General features: G+C 40.5%; 2 protein-coding genes across 4 annotated transcripts; both read right to left on the bottom strand.

The window, feature by feature from the left end:
* Nucleotides 1–8,999: 8,999 nt before the first annotated feature.
* LOC121780145 (cytochrome P450 94A2-like) lies at nt 9,000–10,976 on the bottom strand. The gene is made up of 2 exons (XM_042177666.1): nt 10,905–10,976; nt 9,000–9,533 (listed from the first exon to the last, which is right to left on the bottom strand). The coding sequence occupies exons 1-2, from the start codon at nt 10,974–10,976 to the stop codon at nt 9,000–9,002; spliced, it is 606 nt and encodes a 201-aa protein (XP_042033600.1).
* Nucleotides 10,977–15,833: 4,857 nt separating this feature from the next.
* Nucleotides 15,834–18,845, bottom strand: LOC121766989 (probable myosin-binding protein 4). Of its 3 annotated transcripts, none has more exons than XM_042163212.1 (3): nt 18,598–18,845; nt 16,953–18,191; nt 15,834–16,831 (listed from the first exon to the last, which is right to left on the bottom strand). In XM_042163212.1, exons 2-3 carry the CDS (start codon nt 18,097–18,099, stop codon nt 15,945–15,947), a joined length of 2,034 nt encoding a protein of 677 aa, XP_042019146.1. In that variant the 5' UTR covers nt 18,100–18,191; nt 18,598–18,845; the 3' UTR covers nt 15,834–15,944. The 3 variants fall into 3 exon arrangements, with proteins under 3 accessions (XP_042019146.1, XP_042019153.1, XP_042019150.1); XM_042163219.1 differs by having other exon boundaries at nt 15,834–16,828; XM_042163216.1 differs by having other exon boundaries at nt 16,953–18,180.
* Between the last annotated feature and the right edge of the window lie 5,381 nt (nt 18,846–24,226).

The raw sequence follows: 24,226 nt of genomic DNA, 5'->3' as shown, positions 1-24,226 counted from the left end.
ATTTCCAAAAACTTGAAGTTGTGTAGTCCGCAACAAAGAAATAAAGTAAATAAAAGTAAAGTACGATTTATTTATCGGTTTTTTATTGCATATACAATGAGATCCATCACTTTATTAGACATAGACTTTAAAAATAAAAAGAAAACACAAAAGATGGATCTTTTGAATTTATAATAGTATGCAGTTTAGCCAACGTAGGGAATGCGAATGACATTTCCACACTCGTTCACCACAACCCAGACGCGGTCGCAGCGGAAATCCAAGGGAATGGGAGTTCCATCTTTTATAATCGTCGCCTTCACAAACTTATTCTCGCTCTCAATCACCACCACCGCCTCTTCCCCGTTCTTCATCAACAACTCCGGCCAGGAAGTCTTCCCTATACATACATTCATAATAAAATGAACTAAATATTTCATCTCAACTTATATATGGAGAGACATTAAATAAAACAGATGTAGATTAGATTGTTCTTACCTGGACATATTAATTGATCTACTATTGATTGCATGCTTGCTTCTTGCTTGAGTGAATTGTAGTAGATGATTAATGATGGTATATTTGCACAAACTCCACACTATATTATTTATAGAGATTAATAGATAGAAAGAGAGAAATGCACATTTATAATGATTTTTCACGTTTAAAATGGAATTTGAAAAATGGGACCATGGCTATTTTTTATCATCATTTAGCAATATTGCTTGCTATGAATTTATGAGGAGATACATTGTCCAAATTCTTGCTACTTCACACACACAAGTTTGATCTTATCCTTTCTTATAAAAAAAAAAAATCAAGAGTGTGTTCATTCGTACAAATTCTAGAAGAGAATTTGAAATTTCTCAACTTTGCTGCTTCAGTTAATTAAGTATCGAGTTAACATATTAACATTTTATATTTGTAAGAACTCTAAAATTAACTTTTGATATTGAGAAAGCATTAATTGTTGAATTAAATTATATCGTGAAATCACACATATTACCATGCATAATCGTGGTGCCGAAGTTCGTTACCATTCATTGTGGGACAAGTTTCTTCATTTATTCATATGGTAACTCGGTTAAATGCATTAATAAGAGGAGAAGCGGTTTACCAATTAAACTACGCCACTGAACGACAAAGTACGAGGTAGGGAGGGGCTATGCGAATATGAGTTTGAATCCATATTTGGGGCTATGGAGAATTGAATATATTTTAAGACTATAACCCCAAATAAATTTAGTATAAAAATATATTCAAATTCTCCATGCCCCAGATATGAATTCAAAAATAGTACTTTATCCAAATTATAGTTTTACCTAATATTTTTTATAATAAGAGACTATAGCGCGAGTAAAAGTGTGTATAAAATTAGCCAATAATTAAATAAATGTATTTTTGCATTGGGTTAGATGTCAAACGAATTTTAATACTACCTTTTTTTTTGGTAAATTAGATTTTAATCCAGAGTTGGTAATGTGAATAGTAATTTTCCAGCAATATAATGAGTTATCAAATAAACAAATTATATGATGAATTGATCAAATATTTCCAATACACACCTCAAAATCTATATTACCAATATTTTTTTCTTGATTATAGAATAATTATTTAACCGACAGTGGGAGTGAGAATGATATTTTTTAAATTGAGGGACAGATGTAGACAGAGACAATTGAATTTCACGTTTAAATGAAGTTTGAAATTGCAAACTCTTTTATTTGTGTATAGGGGATTATCATTTGTAATTTTGCTTGTTATGAATTTATGTGGACATACATTTTCCAAACTTTCCTAAACTTAGTACGTAGTAGTATTCCCTCCTTCGCATACACAAGTTTTGCTCTTATCCTTTCTCATAAAAAAATCAAGATGCCAATTCAAAATAAAAATAAAAATTAGGAGTGTGCAATGAAATTTAATTAGTAATGTGAATAAATATTAATTCTACATTAATGAGCTATTAACACCAAGTTATAATACTTGATTAAATAAATAAATTGAAAAGTGCTAGTAACAGTTTTATTTTCACACAAAAAGTACGGATTTTAAGATGAATTCATCAAAAATAATAGTTATAATTAATATTTATCTTTAAAGCATCTAGTTTAAGGTTTAAATTAAAATTTTGTTTAGTTAATTACTACCGAAATTGAAAGGAAAACAGAGAGATTTGTTCAGATCTTCATATCATTGTTGTAAATTTATTCTCCAAACTGATAAGATTTTTGCTTCCAATTGATAGACGTACGTTCTCAAAATTCTTATTTAAGATCATTTTGATATGATCTATTTATTGTGTTCATTGTCAAATAAACTATTGTAATAATGGAGTGCTCATTTCAGTTGGAAGAAGAAGGCAGAGTTCGGTAAGCTCGGCTTTGAGCTGGAACTAGCCGAGAAGAAGAAGGCAGAAGAAGGAAGCTCGGCTTTGAGCTGGAACTAGCCGAGAAGGGAGTTCGGTTGTGAGACGAGAAGGGAGTTCGGTCTTGAGCCGAGAAGGGAGTTCGGTCTTGAGCCGAGAAGGGAGTTCGGTCTTGAGCCGAGAAGGGAGTTCGGTCTTGAGCCGAGAAGGAAGAAGCAACCTAGCCGAACTAGCCGTTGGAGCAGCAGTTAGTTAGCTGAGATGTAGCGGTTATTCTTCTTGTTTTCTTGATTCTTGTTGTAGTTAGTTAGTAGCAGTTGCTACTTGATTGTAGAGCTTTAAATAGCTCATAAACCGTGTATGTAGTTTAGTAGTTTAATCAATAAAGAGTTTTCCAGTTTCTCTCCAAGATTATCATCTTCAATACTCAAAGTGTGAGTGTGTGTGTTTCTGCATTGTGTGATCTCATACAACAGTGAGTGTGTGTGTGATCTTCTTGAGTGTGTGAAAGCCTTGTGTGTGTAAAACCCAACAAGTGGCGTCGTCTGTGGGAAGGGATATTGAAGCTGATTTGCAGAGGATCAAACGGTTTCAGAGATGGCAGCAAGGCTTGATGCAGAAAAGTTCACAGGCAAGAATGATTATAGCCTGTGGAAGATGAAGATGAAGGCGGTTTTGATTCAACAAGGCTTGGCCGCAGTTCTTGCAAAACCAGAGGAGAAAGGAAAGGCTCCAGTGCTTGATGATAAAGCTCAGGCAAAGATGGAGGAGATGCAGCTCAAGGCACATTCTGCAGTGATTCTGTGCCTTGGAGATAAGGTCTTGAGGGATGTTCAAGAAGCCAAGACTGCGGTGGAGATCTTGGACAAGTTGGATGAAGTTTACTTGGCCAAATCCTTGGCTAACCGGCTGTATCTCAAGAAGAGGCTGTATGCCTATAGTTTTTCTGGAGATAGGTCCATCATTGAGCAGCTAGAGGAGTTCAACAAGATCATTGATGACCTGGGATCTGTTGATGTCAAGATTTCAGATGAGGATAAGGCCATTCTCACATTGAATGCCTTGCCTAGCTCGTATGACCAGTTAAGTGATGCAATTATCTATGGAAGAGATAAACCTATCACCTATGCAGAAGTCTATTCAGCCTTGATGGCCAAAGAACTCCAGAAGACAGCCAACAGAGGCTCTGCAAGCTCCAATGTTCAAGCTGCAGAGGCCTTGAATGTGAAGAAGTTCAAGAAGCAGAACTTCAAGAAGAAGTTTGAGGGCCCTAAACCCTCAAGTTCTGATGCTCAGAAGGAAACCAGAGCTTGCTATTGGTGCAAGAAACCTGGACATTTGAAGAAAGATTGTCATGCATGGAAGAGAAAGATGGCCTCTGAGGGACACAACCAATCTGATTGTGTGGAGAGTGCTGATCCCCCGGCTCAACTTATGAATATTAGTGACAGTGGGGTCAGTCACAGGTGGATAATGGACTCGGGGTGCAGCTTCCATATGTGCCCCAATAGAAGCTGGTTTCATGATCTTCAAGAAGCATCGGGTACGGTTGTTCTTGGAAATAATCATACTTGTCAGATAAAAGGGATAGAGAAGGTGAAGCTAAGCCTACAAGATGGCTCTGTGAAGATCCTGACTGGGGTGAGGTATATTCCAGAAGTGAAGAGGAACCTCATCTCATTGGGAATGCTGGAGCAGAGGGGGTTCACTATATTAATGAGTCAAGGAAAATTGTTTGTGAAATCTGGAGATGCAGTGATGATGGAGGCTGACAGAGAGCATATTCTCTATTATTTGAAGGCTAAGGCTGTTGATGGAGAAAGCAATGCTGTGTCAGATGATTCCCTAATGCTATGGCACAAGAGGCTGGGCCATCCAGCAGAAGGAAGCTTGAAAGAACTCATCAAGAAGGGCCTGATCTCTGGAGATTTCAACAAGATGGACCCCTGTGAGCAGTGTATACTTGGAAAAGCAAAGAAGGCACCCTATCCTACAGGTATTCACTCTTCTACAGCCCCTTTAGACTACATACATAGTGATCTTTGGGGGCCTTCACCGGTGTGTTCAATTGGTGGAGGAAAGTATTATCTAGCTATCATTGATGACTATACAAGGAAGTTGTGGGTATATATTCTTAAGGAAAAATCTGAAACACTCACTAAGTTCAAGATATGGTGTAAGGAGGTGGAGCTAGAGAAAGGAAGGAGTGTTAAATGTTTAAGAACTGACAATGGCTTGGAATTCTTGTCTGCTGAATTTGATATATTTTGCAAAGAGAAGGGTATGAAGAGGCACCGTACTGTTCCTGGTAATCCCCAGCAAAATGGTGTTGTGGAGAGGATGAATAGGACTATCCTAGAGAGGGTGAGGTGCCTGCTTCTTGGTTCTGGTTTGAGCAGCAGGTTCTGGGGAGAGGCAGTGTATACAGCAGCCTATCTCATCAATAAATGCCCATCTACTGCCCTGAAATCTGAAACTCCTGATTACATGTGGTATGGAGCTCATAGTGACTACTCAAAATACAAGGTGTTTGGGTGTGCAGCCTATGCTCATGCTAGGCAAAGTAAGCTTGAAGCTAGGGCTCTGAAATGTATCTTGCTGGGATATCAGAGGGGTGTTAAGGGGTATAGGCTCTGGTGTATTGAGCCTGGTAGGCAGAAGGTGGTGGTGAGTAGGGATGTGGTGTTCTTGGAGGATCAGATGCCCTACTTGAAAGATAAGCTGGACTCCAGTGACTCCAGTGAAGTTGAGAGTGATTTCTTCAAGGTGGAGCCTATGGGAGTTGGCCTAGGAGCAGGTGGAGTCACTGACTCAGAAAATGAACCTGATCCAGAGGGTGATGGTGCTCCAGCTCAAGGTAGAAGAAATGATGAGCCCACAGCAGATCCTACCAGAGAGTACCAGATTGCAAGAGATAGGGGAAGGAGAAATGCAAAGCCTCCTGAGAAATTTGCAGATATGGTCTATTATGCACTGTGTGCTGCTGAGAGTATTGATATTGCTGATCCTCTCACCTATAAAGAGGCCATGAGAAGCAAAGACAGAGAGAGATGGATAGAGGCCATGAATGAAGAAACAGAGTCTTTACTCAAGAACAAAACCTGGATTTTGGTGGACAAATCCAAGCTGAATACAGATGGAAAGGAGAGGAAGCTGATCAGTTGCAAGTGGTTGTTTAAAGTGAAGGTGATTAAGATTAACACCTTGCATAATCCGGCTGACATGCTAACAAAGTCTCTAGGTAGAGACAAGTTTGATCATTGCAAGAAGTTGATCAATGTTTGTGCAAGAACTGAGATGAGCCCTCAGGTGGAGAATTGTAATAATGGAGTGCTCATTTCAGTTGGAAGAAGAAGGCAGAGTTCGGTAAGCTCGGCTTTGAGCTGGAACTAGCCGAGAAGAAGAAGGCAGAAGAAGGAAGCTCGGCTTTGAGCTGGAACTAGCCGAGAAGGGAGTTCGGTTGTGAGCCGAGAAGGGAGTTCGGTCTTGAGCCGAGAAGGGAGTTCGGTCTTGAGCCGAGAAGGGAGTTCGGTCTTGAGCCGAGAAGGGAGTTCGGTCTTGAGCCGAGAAGGAAGAAGCAACCTAGCCGAACTAGCCGTTGGAGCAGCAGTTAGTTAGCTGAGATGTAGCGGTTATTCTTCTTGTTTTCTTGATTCTTGTTGTAGTTAGTTAGTAGCAGTTGCTACTTGATTGTAGAGCTTTAAATAGCTCATAAACCGTGTATGTAGTTTAGTAGTTTAATCAATAAAGAGTTTTCCAGTTTCTCTCCAAGATTATCATCTTCAATACTCAAAGTGTGAGTGTGTGTGTTTCTGCATTGTGTGATCTCATACAACAGTGAGTGTGTGTGTGATCTTCTTGAGTGTGTGAAAGCCTTGTGTGTGTAAAACCCAACAACTATGATTCTATACTTTTTGGTAAATCGGACTTTAAGTAGCAGTAGTAGCTAGCTACTTTTCGGACAGTGTTTTCTCTTGAATTATGACTTGTTTTTAGTTTGGCATTTACTAGGATGGAATCTTCACTTTATATCTAATATAATACTACTATATAGTAACATTTTCTAATATAATTTAAACCCAAATTCACTTCTGAAGAAACATCAATTTCACATTTTCATACACAAATTATTTTCACAAAACAAGATATTTATTCATGGTGCACTTAATAGCATTACAATCGTAACACTTCACAACTGATTCATCATTTTATTCGACGTAACATTAAAATAAGAAGGAAAACAAGATAGATGAATCTCCACAAGTTATTTCAGCGCAATTTAACCGACATATGGAGCGGTAACGACGTAACCACATCCATCCACCCAAACCCTGACGCGGGTACAATTGATTTCTTTGGTAGTGGGAGTTCCTTCTAGTATAATTATTGCCCTCACGAACTTATTCTCACTCTCAATCACCTCCGCCGCCTCCTCGCCCTTCTTCCCCACCAACTCCGGCCATGCTTCCTTCCCTATACCTATATTCACATTAAAATCAAATATTAATTTCATGACAAGTTATTTATAGAAATATATTATAATTATATGAAATAAAAACATATGTAGATAAAACTAATGTTGTTCTTGCCTGGACAGAATGATGGAAAATCTAGTATTGACTGCATGCTTGATTTCTTTGTGAGTGAAGTAGATGAATTGGTTGATGATGGTAGATTCCACACTTCACACCATATTTATAGGGAGAATGAGAATTGCACGTTTAAAATATTATTTGAAAAATGGGACCATTGCAATTCTTTTTATTTATTATTTAGGAGATTATAATTTTCAGTTTCGATTGTAATCAATATATGTGGAGAATGGAGATACTATCATTCAAACTTTCACTCTCACTTCTAATTAGCCTTCGTTCCTCCACATACACAAGTTAATTTGATATTATCCTCTTATAGAAAATCTAGAGTGTGCCAATTCAAAAAAAAATAGTCTCATAATCAAATTTTTTACTATTGATAATGGTGATGGTAACTTCATCGGTAAAATTTACAGACGGATTGGTAATACGTTGGTAAATTTACTGTCGGTAATTCGTCAAAAACATGTTTCTATCATTAAATCCATAATAAATTCCGTCCTTTATTCAATGGAAAATCCTTCAAATATATTACTACCACACTTTACATCATATCCAACCATTTATTCAACATAACTTTATAATAAAAAGTACAAATATGGTTACACACTTAAAAAAGTAATACAAGTATTCATAACTTAACCAACGGTGGGAGCACGAACGACGCGGCCGTGATCGTCAACCCAAACCCAGACACGGTCGCAGCGGAAATCCCTAGTGACGGGAGTTCCATCTTTTAGAACTATCGCATTCACATTCCGATTCTCCTTCTCTACCACCTCCGCCGCGTCATCGCCGTTCTTCCCCACTAACTCCGGCCACGAAGTTTTTCCTATTCAAACATTCATAGTAGTAACACTTTATAATACTATAAAGTAATATGTAATGAAAACATATGTAAAGAGAAGGTGGTTCTTGCCTGGACAGCTTGACATGATCTTCTATATATATATATCGATTGATTGATTGATTTCAAATTCAAGAAGTGGATATTTGATTATCCTAATTTGGCAATATATTTATAGGGAGAGAAAGAGAGAGATTGGACGTCATGAAGTTTGAAAAAATGAGCCGAATTTGTTGAATGGTGAATAATTTCGCCTAACTCTATCTTTAATTGTCGGTGATTTCAATCTTTTTTTCTTTTCTTTGAAATTAATGCAACCCTCATTTTTCTTAAAAAATTAATGCAACCTTCTTTACTTTTGATTAATCTACTATCACGTGTTAATAGTCGTGTTAACTCTATGTTTATAGTATAATAATAATTGTGTCAACCTTGTCGATCGATGGTGAGTGACACATCAACCTTATCATATGAGAACATGGTTAAACGAGAACTCTTCTTATTGTAATAATATGAGAATCATTTTTAGTTCTTACATTGCAATTAATTATGATATATACATTTTTTGGCTAAATGAATGCAGATTTGGGTTCAAAGCCTACAAATAACACAAATGTATTTGTTTCCGAATGTAGGTGTGAATTAAAACAAAATCTTGTGATTGTAAGAATATTTACACACTTGCATTGAATATTATACTATAATACCCACTCCGTTCCACCGTAGTCGAATTATTTTTCTATTTTTGAAAAGTTTCGTTATAGTTAAATTATTTTCATATATGGTGATAATAATTAACATAGTTTATCTTTTCCAAAAAAATTTAAATTATAGGATAGGATAGTACATTAAAATTATAGGTACTTCTACTGTTTAGAAGTACAATTGTCAAAATTATGGTTTGAAATTGTGGCATTATATTTTGACTTTTGAGTCTTATATGGACCTATCTATTGCATTAGGTTTACAGTTTACTATATGCATGTAGGTTCGGTAAGTGGTTTCAGTCTCTTTCTTTTTCTTTTCTTATTTTATTTTTCGAATCTTGCTTCCCATAATTTTCTTCAAATTTAATTTCAGTATATAATAATCAATTGGTAGAACATTGAAAAATGGGAGGATTGAATATCATAATTTGATGTACACTCGTGCTAAGATTAAAAATACCACTAAATCAAGACAACACATAATTAATGATCAATTGGAAGAGCTAATCAACAACCCTTCCTTCCGCCGGAACCACAGTGAACCGCCGCAGAATCCCAGTCACCACCCGCTTCATCTGCAGATACGCCATATCCTTCCCCAAGCAAATCCTCGGCCCCGCCTGAAACACCGGATACGTGTACGGATCCCTGCCGACGAACCTCCACCGCCCCTCCTCCAGCCACCGCCGTGGCCGGAACTCCGCCCAATCCGCCCCCAAAACCTCCTCCACCCTCCCCATTGCGTACGGATGGTAGCTTATCCTCGTCCCCTTCCTCACCACTGTTCCGTCCGGCAAAACGTCGTCGTTCAGCGACGATTTCGTGCTCACCGGAACCGGAGGGTACAGCCTCATCGCCTCCGATATCGCCGCGTGCGTGTACACCATGCTCTTCACCTCATCATACACGCCGCCGCCGCCGATGTCAGAGTACTTCACCTGATTAATCTCACCGAGGACTTCCGCCTCCACCTCCGGGTGGCTCGACAGCAGCAAGAAGAACCACGTCAGCGCAGCTGACGTGGTGTTTCTGTCAAACTATACAAGGAAAGGATCCATAATTGATGAGAAGATTGGTAATTGTTTGGTAATTGATTTGTAATTAATACCTTGTAATAGGCTCCTAGAATAGATTGATCTCTTGCCTTAGATAGTTCTTCCCTTCACCTATAAAAGAAGGAGAAATTGTACACTTTCAATATACAAGAAATAAGAGAACTTATATACTATTCTCTACAAACTCTATACTACAATGGCTTCAATCGTCGCTGTCCCTCTCGATATCCATCTTCAAGATGGTATCAGAGCAGGTTGTTAACGTGGTGGACTCAGAGAAAGTTCATCACAGTCCCATACCTTCCCCGACCCATCGACCTTGAACCTGTGAGCAATCAAACATGTCAGATTCCGAAAGTTCAAACCCAACCAACTGTTACGATCCTCCTATATCTTAGGATTCCCCAAATATTTAGTTATCTTTTTATTCCTCATATCTTTTGATTCATAGTATATTTTCATATCTTGTTTTCTTGTTCCCTAAGCTAGTATTCTAGTATTATAAATAGGGCTAGGTTGTTATCTTTTTATGCATTGAATGAAGAAATAATATTCCCACATTACTTGTGCAATACTCCTTATCAAACCTTGAAGACTGCCGACGGAGGAAGTTCTCCGCGCCAGCCACGAATTGAGCCGCCGACCCCAACGTTCGGGGCGCCGGATTGGTGTGTTGCGAGTGTAATCGCAGGATTTCTTTGTTAAGAGAATTGTGCTCTTAACAACTGGTGCTTTCATCCAGAGCTCAACCATGGCCGATCAGCCCCGACGCTTCACGGCGAGTGGCTACCTCGGTGACGGATGGCAGCGGATACGACGAGACGACCCGGAGTCAAGCAGCGCGCTGCGCAATGGATCGGGGGCGCTCGTACCTACTTTGTCAGCGCTCGACAAAATTATGGCAAGATTTGATCAATTGGAATTTAAATTGGATGCGAGGGATAAAAGGGTTGATAGGTTGAAGGCCACACGCCTTCCCAAACTGGATCAACCCTATTTTTCGGACGACGGGGACGTCGATGGGTATCGTTCCCAGGGAGACGTCTGGCCGACCGACGAGGACGGCCCCCCAGTTTTCAATCACGGCAGGCGTGTCCGTTGTGGGGATGTCCGTCGGCGTAGGGGCACGGGTCGTGATTTAAACAGGCGAGAGGCAGGGCTCGCACAGCCTGGCTCTGGCACGATTCCATATCGCGCGCACACTGCTTCGTGGCCTCGCACGAGCTGGGATAGACCAGCAGCTCGCGTCACAACGGAGTTTGATAGGGTTTTCGGGGGTACCGATAGCCTACATCGTGGGACCCCCCATCAACCGCCCCTCCGGTTGGGATCCTCCCGGTAACCGACCAATACCGAGCTTCCAACCCTACGACCCACCACGGTCATGGCAGCCCTCTTGTTGGGAACCACCGCCTCACCGTGCATCGCAAGGATACTCGGATTATGATCAGCCACCACAGTGTCTGCCTAGTCGTTGGGATACACCCAGGCGACAAACCGATCACTTCCGGCAGCAGCGCAGCCCACGCCCGAGCACACAACCTTGGCGCCCTGAAATCATGGGGTTTGAAGAAAAGATGGTGGATGAAGAATTTTGCTATGAAATCGAATTGATTCCCGGCTGCCATTCTTCAAGCCTGGATCAAGAATCAGATGCTCATCAGGAAAAAAATGATTCCTCGAACTGGATGGGTAGTTTTCTTGAAGAGGCTGATGATTCAAAATCATCTATAGTAGATGATAATAATCATGATAAGGCTACTTTTGATGATGATGAGTTCACAAAGATGGAATGCCATTCTGTGAAGATGAGTGATGATTCGGACTTGCTTTGGGATGTGGTGGGAGTGACTGATTCATCTTCATCATGTGTTGATAATTGTTCACAGCATAAGTGTTTGGACTCTGATGATGATTATGAAGATGATAGAGTAGATGGTGATGAGAGGCGTTCCTACAACCTCACTGCTGCGGAGTTCCAGCTGGTAAGAGTCCTTGCGCAGCGATTCATGAGGACAAGCAGTTTGGGGGGTGTAGGAATGATGCCAGCGTCAGGAGCCGGTGCATGATCCGGAGCCTCCTCCAAGTCCCAGCCATCGAGGATGATTTTGTGAAGACGAAGGCGAGAGAGGAAAGGGACGGCGTAGAAATGTTGGTGGGAGTCATAAGTGAAATGATGGTGATCATGTTCCTAATCGCATTTGATCCAGAAGGTGACGTTTCAATGCTTTTGCTATCGTCGACTGTGCCCGTGGTTCCATGGTTCCCACCTTGAGGACAAGGTGGATTTTAACCGTGGGGGAGTTGTTACGATCCTCCTATATCTTAGGATTCCCCAAATATTTAGTTATCTTTTTATTCCCCATATCTTTTGATTCATAGTATATTTTCATATCTTGTTTTCTTGTTCCCTAAGCTAGTATTCTAGTATTATAAATAGGGCTAGGTTGTTATCTTTTTATGCATTGAATGAAGAAATAATATTCCCACATTACTTGTGCAATACTCCTTATCAAACCTTGAAGACTGCCGACGGAGGAAGTTCTCCGCGCCAGCCACGAATTGAGCCGCCGACCCTAACGTTCGGGGCGCCGGATTGGTGTGTTGCGAGTGTAATCGCAGGATTTCTTTGTTAAGAGAATTGTGCTCTTAACACCAACACATCCTCAAACACCATCAACATCCCAACCGATCTTGCGGCGCAATTCGTCGAGTTTCTCAAGATCAGCAACAAACCACCACACACACCACCATCCCATATTGAATCTCTCGGTGAAATTACCGTCCAGACCAAGTTGAATGGGGACAATTACCCCTTTTGGTCAAATCTGATGGAACGTGCAATCGGTGGTAAAGGGCTGACATCTCACATTCTCGGAGTTTCAAGCCCCCCACCACTGACTGATCCAAACTACCCAAAATGGCAGCAAAGGGATCACTGCACATTCAATTGGATTATCAACAATATCACACCGGATCTCGTAACAGAGGTCTCGCAATATGCAACCGCCAAGGACCTCTGGGAAGGCCTGGCAATTACATACGGAAGCGGCAGAGATCCGTTCCAAGTATATGACTTACACAGACAGTGTATGACGATGAGGCAGAGAGGAATGACCCTCGAAGCTTTGTGGGTCAAATTTCAAGATCTGTGGATATCCATAGATGCTCGTGACCCATGCACAATTGACCACCCACCATCAATCGAGAAGAATAACCAAACAATACAGAGGATGAGAGTGTACCAATTCCTTACCGCACTGGACGAGGGATATGAAGGGATAAAGAAGGAGATTATCAACAAGGATCCACTGCCGAACCCGAGACAGGCGTACGCAATGGTGAGGCGTGAAGCTGTCAATGCAGGGCTCATCAAGTCAAAAGAACCAAGCCACAGAATTGGAGCCGGCTTGATAACCCTGGACCGGAGCAGAGTCGCCAACAGCCAACCGCCGCCGCCTCAACCACCGTCGAGATTTTTAAACAATCGGAGGGGAGAAGAAGATAAAAGTCGATTAGTTTGCCATTATTGCGGAGGAAAAAAGCATACGAAAGATACCTGCTTTCTCCTCCACGAATATCCCGATTGGTGGGAGGAGATGAAGAAGAACCGACAGGCGAGGGCAAATCGCGGAGGAGGAAGGGCGGCGACGGCGTCTGTGGCGGTGGCGACAGGAGAACGGGTTGCTCACGCCGACTATCCGACGGGCAACACCAATCCTCCAAACACCGACTATCCGATGGGCAATCGAGGAACCGAGGAACGAGCCATCGCCACCGTCGCAGCTAGGGCACAGAGCGACGTGAAGAAGGGGGAGATGACGGCTAAATTTTGGGCTGAAGGTAAAGAGGGGTCTATTTCACAAATAGATCCCTCCTCACAAACTCACTCTCATATTTTACCCCATTCCAAAAATATTTCCATACCCCCCCCAAAAAAAATTTCAAACTTTACTCTTTGACCCGGGATCTTTACACAAATTAGTTTTTGAGCCCCCAGGACTTAATAATCTCCGAAAATTACCCCAAAAATCTGGAAATTATAATTCTGGTGACCCAACATTTGAAACTTTGAAAATGTTTTTCCTCAAACATCGGCAGCAATAGTAGTAGCCGAAACTATAGGGTAGTAGTAGTTGCAGCTGTTGCATAAGTAGAGCTGCAAGGCAGAGTAGTAGTTGCTGTAGCAGAGTAGCAGCTATAGGGCAATAGTAGCAGATGCAGAGCAGTAGTAGCAACTGTAGCAGAGTAGAAGATGCATGGTAGTTAGTGTCAGCTGTAGCAGAGTAGCACTGGACAGTAGTTGCAACTGTAGCAGATGCAGGTAGTAGTATCAGTTGTAGCGGAGTAGAGCATAGCATAACTGTAATTTTGGAAAGAGTGGTATAGTAGAACCATAATAGTGCAGAATGCAGCAACGTCAGAAACCCTAGTTTGGGCAGAGATTGGGCAGAGAAGAGCAGTTGTGCAATATAGTGGTGGTAGAAACCCAAATTTGAGCATAATAGCACAGTAGAGTAGAGTAGATGTAACGACCCGCTAAACCGATATTATTTGAAACAATATTATTAGCATGATTATCTATATAAGTGACTTTTAAGCTATTAAATCCGAACTGCGATAGATCGTTGTTGTTGTTTGTTTTGACGTTAGGTAAGTGAATAGAACACGTAAATATATTACATCTATATGAATATAACAAATTTAATAAATAAGGTTCCACAATCAAAATGTTAAATGTCCGATACATCCAACAAAAGTCCAACGAAAATTTAATTTATACATCGTATGTTTCAAGAAAACGGGTACTTCAACGCGAACGGCCACGAACTTGAAACGATTATACCTACACCAAAATTTAATAAACAAGTGAATAAATCAATAAACAATTATTTAAATAATTAAATAAAAAATATATATATATATATAATAATAAATATATTTATAAAAAAAAAAGGAAGCAAATCCTAGAGGATCAAATTTCCGACAGCTCATTTAATGCTGCAGACAAAATTTGTATCATACAATCTTTTCCTGACAGATGAAAATATTTGTGATAAAATTTTGTCAGACCACTTGCTATCATCACCCCTAAATACTATCCTTTTCACCTGTCCCACCATTCCACCAAAATATACTTATCACCAAAGAAAAGGAAAAGGCAGCAGAGATCCATCCTTCCATAGAGTCAGAGGAAAGTCCAAAAAGAAAAACAACAAAAACGAGTCACTTTCTTCTTCACACCACAGAGGTTACCTCCGCAAGTAAAGTCGGGACGAAAGATTCAAGTTAAGGAAACTAAACGATCAAGGTGAGCTTTCTTATACTAAAATACAAATCGTATTTTGTGAAAACACAAACACATGTTCGTGGATGTTTTAAAGATGTTGTCTTGCCATAAATGTTTTGTGTATGATGCCTATCTGTTTGGCTAAGGCCAAGTGAATTATGAAAGATGATATATGTGAATCGATTCGATTTTGAGTCCTAGTAGGGTGGTGTCCCTACTTGGAACCTCTGACCGTGAACGGCAGAGAAGATGACCGTGGAAGGTGGCCACCTTCCCGGTACATGGAAACCTCTGACATGATGGGCAGGGAAGGTGACCGTGTGAGAACACAATCTCAACGGCACAATGTGATCAGATATGGCTAAGTACAGGAAAAAGGGGTTGCAACCCAATGTGATATTTTTAGTAAGCTCGGGTCTTTTCAACAACACCCCGAGTGTTACTGTGATGATGGCTTGACAATATTTTCAAATGTATATGTGTATTCTTCGGCAATGTGTTCACTGAGTACTTTTTGTACTCAGCCTTGCATATATTTCTAAATGTGCAGGTTGAGCAGCGAAGTGGTGGAGGAAGTGCTATTGAGACAAGACATTCAATTCAGTCAGATTTTGACTCTCGGAGGTTCATGTCTTCATACATGGAACCGCGTTCATTTGCTTCCGTTGTGCATCTTAAAAGACTCAAGTCTATTTTGTTCAAAACTCTGATTTTAATTCGAGCTATTCCCGTTTGTTTCGAGCTATGGTCGATTTGTGTTGTTTTCCCCTTTCTTCCCCGCTTCTTTAATCCTCCCCTAGTCGCGATCAACCGTGTTTTCTATCCTTAGAAAATGCGGTCGTGACAGTAGAGCAGAACAAAACATAATTTCAGGTAGAGTAGAGTAGCGACGGAAGAGTAGAGTGGGGATAGTAGAGACGGATTTGAATCCGCTCTGATACCATATAGAATAGTAAAATATAGATATAAGTAAATAGACATAGTAGATAGAGTAGTAGTGTATTTGGTGTATATTATTACTCAACACAGGCCACATATATATAATACAAGAGACTAAGCTAGGCTATGTCACATCATCGATGTGGGACAGGATACTAATATTCTTAACATGGACCATGAGGCATTACATTGCCAGAGTACATATTTTCGTCTTCAAAGCTTGATGCTGAGCCACTCGTAGGTTTGCAGTTGCCATTGGGTCTCAGGATTTTATCAGCTTTGGAGTCACTAGACGCCCCAGGACTTGTTTCTTGTATATCATCTTCATCTGGCTCGTCAAGGTAGTTATTTCTGTAAGCATCTAGCTCATATTCAAGGTCTTGCAATTCCCTCTCCCTTTCAGAAAGAAGATCATTAGCCTTATCCAGTGCCTGAGAATCATATGCCGCTTGCTCCTCCATCATTCGTAGGTAATGCGATGCCTCCATACGTAACGCTGCTTTCTCCTCCTGCAATCTTGTAATCATAGCCATTGCTTCTTCTGCTGCAATAGCAGCAGCATTTCTTTCTTCGTCTAATTCCTTGTACAAAGAATTCAGGCAGTTGTGATCATGCTCAATCTGTCGTCTTAGTTGCTCAAGAATACTTTCACCTTCGATGTCATTCACAGCGATTTCATCCGCAGATACATATGAGTCATTATTCTCTGAAGAGGCTGGATACGGAAGTATCTTAGAATGAGGATCTCCTATTTTAAATTCATCACGCTTATGATGAGCTCCATGACTGCCTTCTTCTTGAAACGAGCCCAATTCAGAAGTAGATACTGCAGCCAAATCTTCAATTTTAGCAGAACCACGGGTGTCAGTTGGCTCAAAAGCACTCCTTGATGATAGTTGTAGAGTTCCGTCACCATGAACCGAAGCATCCATCTGATGCTTATCATTTTCCGTAGACAAACGAGTACCATCCGAATAAGTTCCTACAGTAGCTTTTACATTACTGGCCTCAGATGGTTCTCCATTCTCACTGGTTTCCCCAGCATATTCTACTGCAAAGGCAGTAAACGAGTCAGCTTATCATAACCAAAAATACTGAAGACTGTGAATGATTGTATGCACCTATTGGAAATGGAAAAGGAGAGGGACGTAGACGGAAGAAGAAGAGATTACCTTTTTCTGGTCTTGTGTCATTGGATAATGGAGCAACATTGCATACAGAAATAACCTCAGATGGTACAGAGATGGCTCGTCGGTGAGGGAGAGAAACACTGGATCCAGATGTCTCTGCTGAAGAACCAACAGCACCCCCACGAGGTGAGAAACTGTCGCATAAAGAAATTAGCTTCCGTGTCAAAGATGAACCGCGCTTATAATAACACTCTTCTTCCTGATCAAGAAGAGCAAAATGCTTTGTGTTGGCATCAGAAGAAAAAGTATCATCATTCTTGTGGTCACTAGTTTTAATCATACTAGGCGGATCAAGAGCTAGAGATTTCACATTAAAACCCTGACCCCCCTGGCTCTCTAGAGCATCACTATCAGACGGTAGTTCGTCCAGTCTTTGTTCGGTATCATGCTCCAGGATGACAGACGTGTTAGCAACAGAATCATTATTCACATCATCATCATCATCATCATCTTCTGAATGTGCAAATTCAGACTCAGAATCAGAGGACAGATCCAGCTTTGTATAAGCTACAGTAGACTTTATATCAACACCAACACTTTTTTCCTGAGCTGGTTCATCTGTCACCACCGTTCCAGCAATCTTTTCTCTAAACCTCTTTAAGCTATCGCTATGACTGAACTGAGTTGAAACTGGGGTACTTGGCAGAGGCTGCCCAATGTTAGTAGCCCTAGAAGCCCCGAAACCAAGAGGGTCAAGCTGTAGCAATCTTCCAGTGTTAGATTTAGCCTTAACCGTAATGTTGCAGCAGGAACATGCCATGTTTTCAAGGGAACTAGATTTTTTCTGCTTAACAATCGATGAGTGACACTCTTCACACAGGCTATGAACATCAGCAAATCTACAATGGACAGAACAGGACACTAGTGAAGATATCTCGTCTCTGTGGGCACTACACAATAAGCTCCAACATAATGAATGTTTCTTCTTCCCCAAACCATGATCAAGTCTAGAGCATAACAGACAAGGCGTTTCCAGTTCACAATAGCGCACAAATTTTAGAAGCAGATACCAAAATGCTGCATCGAGAAACAGCAGGAACATCAAGAACCATTCACATGCAGCGGATGACAAGACACTCATAAATCCATTGATCTTCCTCTTCCTCGAAAACGAAACTCCAGCAGCCATGGCAACAATATGACCTCCAGGTTCACCAAATATTAGCAGCTAATCGAATCCCACGGCTAACACTTTTCTCCCTACCATTACCTGTAATCAATCTATCCAATGAACACTCAGTGTAAAGAAGATTAAAAACAGCAGACTCATCATCAATCCTAAACAAATGCCTAATCATGAAATCCTCTATTTACACAATTTTCACAAAAACAAAATACTTCTACAAAAACACATGAATTTTCCACAATCACCTTCGCATTCAAATTGACAAAGCAAACAACAATCTCAGCCGAACAAAACAGAGGCAATATCATAGAAGGAACCCTAGATGAATCAGCAATGCATCAATCCCCAATTAATAAATAAACACACCTTCAATTGGAACAATCTAGAAATCATTCATACAGAATCAAAACTAAATGAATTTAGAAATTGCAGAAATTAATCATCAATGCCATTTCATTAAATTTAGAAAAAGGAGAAATGCGGATAAGGATGAAAAGTTACCGGATCGAAGGCGAGAGAAAAGCAGGAGAAAGAAGGTACGCAGATGATTATGAATCATGATCGCCATTTCGCCAGCCATGAAAAGGAAATCGAGAGCATCATTACGGTGAAAAGGAAATCGAGAGCATCATTTCGCCCTCCTCCAACTTCCATCAACCGTTACAACCAACTGATTTTCGGATTTCTTCAATATAGTTCTGGAATTAAAATTTCGTTGTTTTCACTGTTTTTTGTTTTGAAAAATTAAGTTGGAGGAGTTTTTAATTATCAGGATTATTTTTCCAGACATTAAAGATTATATCAATTTGATTAAAAAGGTTGGTAAAATAATTAGGTAAATAAATCACACTAATCTAGACGTGGGAGCACGTGTTATAATCATTATGACCATTTGCCATAAAATGTCCATCACTATCTTTTTCCTTCACATTTTAAAATTTTATTTTTTAAGTTCTAGTCAAATTTTGGTTGTTTCTAATATTAAATTATGAAAGTTTAATTTTTTTTTATTATTTTATTTTGTAGTATATAAAATATTTTTTTATAAAAATAAAAACGGCATTGTTTCAAGAAAATAAAAAAATGACAAATAAAGAATAATACTATGTTAATAAAACGTTCATTTTAAACATTATCAAAAATATTATTTTATAGACAAGACAACTCAGAAAAAATGAAAGATATTATTAATATTTCGATTACAAACATTATAACATTGATTAATATTTTACTAAACTTTATTATTTAAAATAATTATAATCCTTATATTTTTTATGTTTATTCGAGATCATTTTAGCTAGTTATATATTAGACTTGAAGCTTTCGTAACTTATCAATTTTTCAATTTTATTAATTAATCATCTTAAGATTACAAATAATTACACATTAGTTCCCTACAAAGTGCATAACTAAACTTTATCTCAAATACCTGACTATCCGTCCATTCACTTTTATTTATATTTGTGTTCAATAATTGCAATGATTAATATTTTAGATAAAAATTTCCAATCGTTAATAGTACCATATATAAATATATTAATTTAATTATGTCTATAATAATATTCACATATAGATTTATAGGTACTTATATAGAGTACAGAAAAATTAATTGTAAAAACAATTAATTGGCAATGAGTAATATATTTGCTTGCCCAATTTGGAAACAAAGTTTAGAGAACTATTTTTTGTAATCATTTTGCGTTTTGGCAAATGTATTTGAGTGGTAAATTGGTTTTATAGATTGGCATGTGCATCATCAATCAATGTTATTAATAACATTGAATTGGTTTAAATGCCGCAGTTACTCACATTAAAATCCACTAATTTCTAGTGGATAGACGTGGATATCATCACATCCCAATTAATAAAGTTTTTTTAAAAATAAATATTAATCTATTTTTTTTTTGTTGAAATCTCATCCCACATCTTTTTGGTCGAGTAATATGGTCTCAAAGATCAATGAATATGGTTGATGAAGCGGCGAATTTTTGATGTTTGTAAATGCAGGAAATAAATGAAGATCAACACAGAGATTTTACGTGGTTCGATTTACTGAGGTAAATCTACGTCCACGGGGAGAAATGGGGGCAGGTTTGTATTGCTTGATCTGCGAATTACAGCTTACAACACTGGCCTGCTTTATGATATTCTCTCTAGAGAGCTTTACAGAAGTTAACAGAAAAATCAGAAGATCCTTTATCTATCTGACCTAGGTCCTATTTATATTTTGAACCAAGATCGTGGCATGCAGCATTTATTAGGTAGTGGATGTCGTGGAGATCGTGGCGACCTTGCATGGGTCCACTATCCTGCCTGAGTTAATGACTGCTTGACACCACTAAAATAGATCGTCGGTGTAGCGGAGGTGGAAATCTTGCATGAGTCCACTATCTCCTAGTTCGGTCGAATACTGAGACCGAACTGCTGAAATTATTGCCGAGCAGCTTTTGCCGATCTGAGAGTAGAGCTTGATGCCGACAAGAGAGCAGAGCTTGATTAGTTGGCTTTTACCGAGCTATAGGCTAGGGCCGAACTCTTTGGTTTGTGCCGAATTGAACTCTTGGCCGAACTGAACTCTTTCTTGGGCTTTGGGCTAGCCGAGCTGTCCCTGCTATTGGGTTTGTTTAGTTCGTACTCCATCACTACCCCCCCCCGAAAAGCGAAGTGAATTACTTCGGCGAAGCGAGTCACTTCGGCATTCTGGATAAAGGTACGGGGTAAGTTGATGTTTGTCTTTGGTCTGATGAAATAAACATCTTTGTCCGGACTTGGCTTTGGTCTGATGAAATAAACATCTTTGTCCGGACTTGGCTTGTCGGTCTGATGAAATAAACATCTTTGTCCGGACTTGGCTTGTCGGTCTGATGAAATAAACATCTTTGACCGGACTCGTCTTTGGTCTGATGAAATAAACATCTTTGACCGGACTCGTCTTTGGTCTGATGAAATAAACATCTTTGACCGGACTCGTCTTTGGTCTGATGAAATAAACATCTTTGACCGGACTCGTCTTTGGTCTGATGAAATAAACATCTTTGACCGGACTCGTCTTTGGTCTGATGAAATAAACATCTTTGACCGGACTCGTCTTTGGTCTGATGAAATAAACATCTTCGACCGGACTCGTCTTTGGTCTGATGAAATAAACATCTTTGACCGGACTCGTCTTTGGTCTGATGAAATAAACATCTTTGACCGGACTCGTCTTTGGTCTGATGAAATAAACATCTTTGTGTTCTAATTTGGCGATTTTTGTCGCCGGGATCGAACTTTCCCTTGTCCTAATTCGGCGAGTTTTATCGCGTGGATCGGACTTTCCCAGTTAACCGAAGTGGTCTTATGCAGTAAACCTCTTTGACTAGACATGGTCGTCCTCGGTCTTATGAGGTAAACTGCTTTGACCGAACTTGGTCGTCCTAATTCGGCGAGGTTTATCGCGTGGATCGGACTTTCCCAGTTAACCGAAGTGGTCTTATGCAGTAAACCTCTTTGACTAGACATGGTCGTCCTCGGTCTTATGAGGTAAACTGCTTTGACCGAACTTGGTCGTCCTAATTCGGCGAGGTTTATCGCGTGGATCGGACTTTCCCTTGTCCTAATTCAGGCAAGTTTTATCGCGAGAATCGGACTTTTGTTGCAGTTCGTTTCAGACGAAGTGCTTGATTCTTAAGCAGAATTGTGGTCTTGTATCCTCTTTAGAAGCTTTGACGCACAATCGTTGGCTCGTTGCAGCTCGTTTCGGACGAACTGCTTGTTTAAGCTGAATTGTGGTCTTGTATCCTCTTTAGAAGCTTTGACGCACAATCGTTGGCTTGTTGCAGCTTGTTTCGGACGAACTGCTTGTTTAAGCTGAATTGTGGTCTTGTATCTTCTGTAGAAGCTTTGACACACAATCGTGGGCTTGTTGCAGCTCGTTTCAGACGAACTGCTTGTTTAAGCTGAATTGTGGTCTTGTATCTTCTGTAGAAGCTTTGAGGCACAATCGTTGGCTTGTATATGTTCTAAGAAGGGGATCAGCCTTCGAAGAACAAGATACCTCAGTTATATTTGTAAGAGACGACACTCACATAGACAGACACAACGCACGTAGAGAAGAACAAGTAAAAAACAAAGAAAACACATAAGACTGACTGAACTGTCTCTTACAAATGGAACTTTTTGAGGTTGGAAATATGCCATGCTCGGGGCGTTTATTCTCCTGAGAGTCAATTCATAAGACCCTTTGCCGAGGACTTCTGACACCCGATATGGAAATTTTTGATGGTGGGTTAGAGTTTGCCCAGCTTTTCTGCTCGGCCGACTTCGTTGTTTCTCAAGATGAGATCTTCCACTTGAAGTTGCAGCTTCTTCACCCTTTGGTTGTAATACCGGGCTACTTGCTCCTTGTACTTGGCTGCTTTTATGCAGGCCAGTTCTCTTCTTTCTTCGGCAAGATCTAGCTCGGCTCTCAGTCCGTCCTCCTTCAGTTCTGCTGAGAAGAAGTTTAGAGTTCGGAAACTGGGTATGCCGATCTCAACCGGAATTACGGCTTCAGGGACGATTTAGTCTTCCCGGCAGGGAAAGCATCAATGGTCAGGATTACTCCCTCATATTGTTGCTCGTCATCGTCTTCGGGATCCTGTTGCCTTTTCGGATTCTGAGGAAAGCAGCTCGTACCCCTCTGCTTTTTGTTTTTTGTTTTTCGGCTGCTTGCTTTGGTATTTTTTTAGCGTTCCTGTTTTCACAAGAACATCAATATCTGCAGCCAAATTTCGGCACTCCTCGGTATCGTGACCGTGGTCTTGATGGTAGGAGCAGTAGTTATCCTGTGGTCGGCGCGCGGCTGATTTCGTCATCCGCTTTGGCTTTTCGAATAGGTCAGAGTGCAGTTCGAAAATTTCCGCTCTTGACTTGTTCAATGGTACGAACTGAGTGGGTGGCGTCTCAGGATTGAGACGTGGTCCCAATCTACTTCGTACCGGTGCCCTCTGAATTCTTTCAAAAGGAGTTCGGCGAGGAAGAACATGTCGGGGGTGAGGATTCTCTCTCCTGGAGGACACGTCACTACTGCGGTAGTGACTTTCATGTCTGAAGGAGGAGGGAGAATCCCCCGTTTTCTTCTCCGGCTGCTGGCTTTTTTGCAGGAAGGCTAAGAACTCCTCCTGCTTCTCGGCCAAAAACAGCTTGACAACCTCATTTAAATCGGGCTGCTGGGAAGATTCTGTGCGATGACTCCTGGAGTGGCTTGCTCCTTCGTGAGAACTGGAAGTAGATGTCTCCCGAGGCCGTTTTTCAGACCTGCGAGCTAGACTTACTTCCTCACGGTTGTCACGGACAGAATTATGGGTGTTACGTGATCTGGAATGCATTTTTTTGGTGGAGGAGAAAGGGTCAAAAATTCGCTTTATCACAAATTTGGTTCTCTGTTTCCCACAGACGGCGCCAGTGATGAAGCGGCGAATTTTTGATGTTTGTAAATGCAGGAAATAAATGAAGATCAACACAGAGATTTTACGTGGTTCGATTTACTGAGGTAAATCTACGTCCACGGGGAGAAATGGGGGCAGGTTTGTATTGCTTGATCTGCGAATTACAGCTTACAACACTGGCCTGCTTTATGATATTCTCTCTAGAGAGCTTTACAGAAGTTAACAGAAAAATCAGAAGATCCTTTATCTATCTGACCTAGGTCCTATTTATATTTTGAACCAAGATCGTGGCATGCAGCATTTATTAGGTAGTGGATGTCGTGGAGATCGTGGCGACCTTGCATGGGTCCACTATCCTGCCTGAGTTAATGACTGCTTGACACCACTAAAATAGATCGTCGGTGTAGCGGAGGTGGAAATCTTGCATGAGTCCACTATCTCCTAGTTCGGTCGAATACTGAGACCGAACTGCTGAAATTATTGCCGAGCAGCTTTTGCCGATCTGAGAGTAGAGCTTGATGCCGACAAGAGAGCAGAGCTTGATTAGTTGGCTTTTACCGAGCTATAGGCTAGGGCCGAACTCTTTGGTTGTGCCGAATTGAACTCTTGGCCGAACTGAACTCTTTCTTGGGCTTTGGGCTAGCCGAGCTGTCCCTGCTATTGGGTTTGTTTAGTTCGTACTCCATCAATGGTCGTGTTTGCAATCGTCTTGTCATTTTATA

Source organism: Salvia splendens, chromosome 2 (assembly GCF_004379255.2).
Source record: "Salvia splendens isolate huo1 chromosome 2, SspV2, whole genome shotgun sequence".
Taxonomy (NCBI): Eukaryota; Viridiplantae; Streptophyta; class Magnoliopsida; order Lamiales; family Lamiaceae; genus Salvia; species Salvia splendens.
Note: the sequence above shows the minus strand (reverse complement) of the source record. Positions and strands in the feature narration are given on the sequence as shown.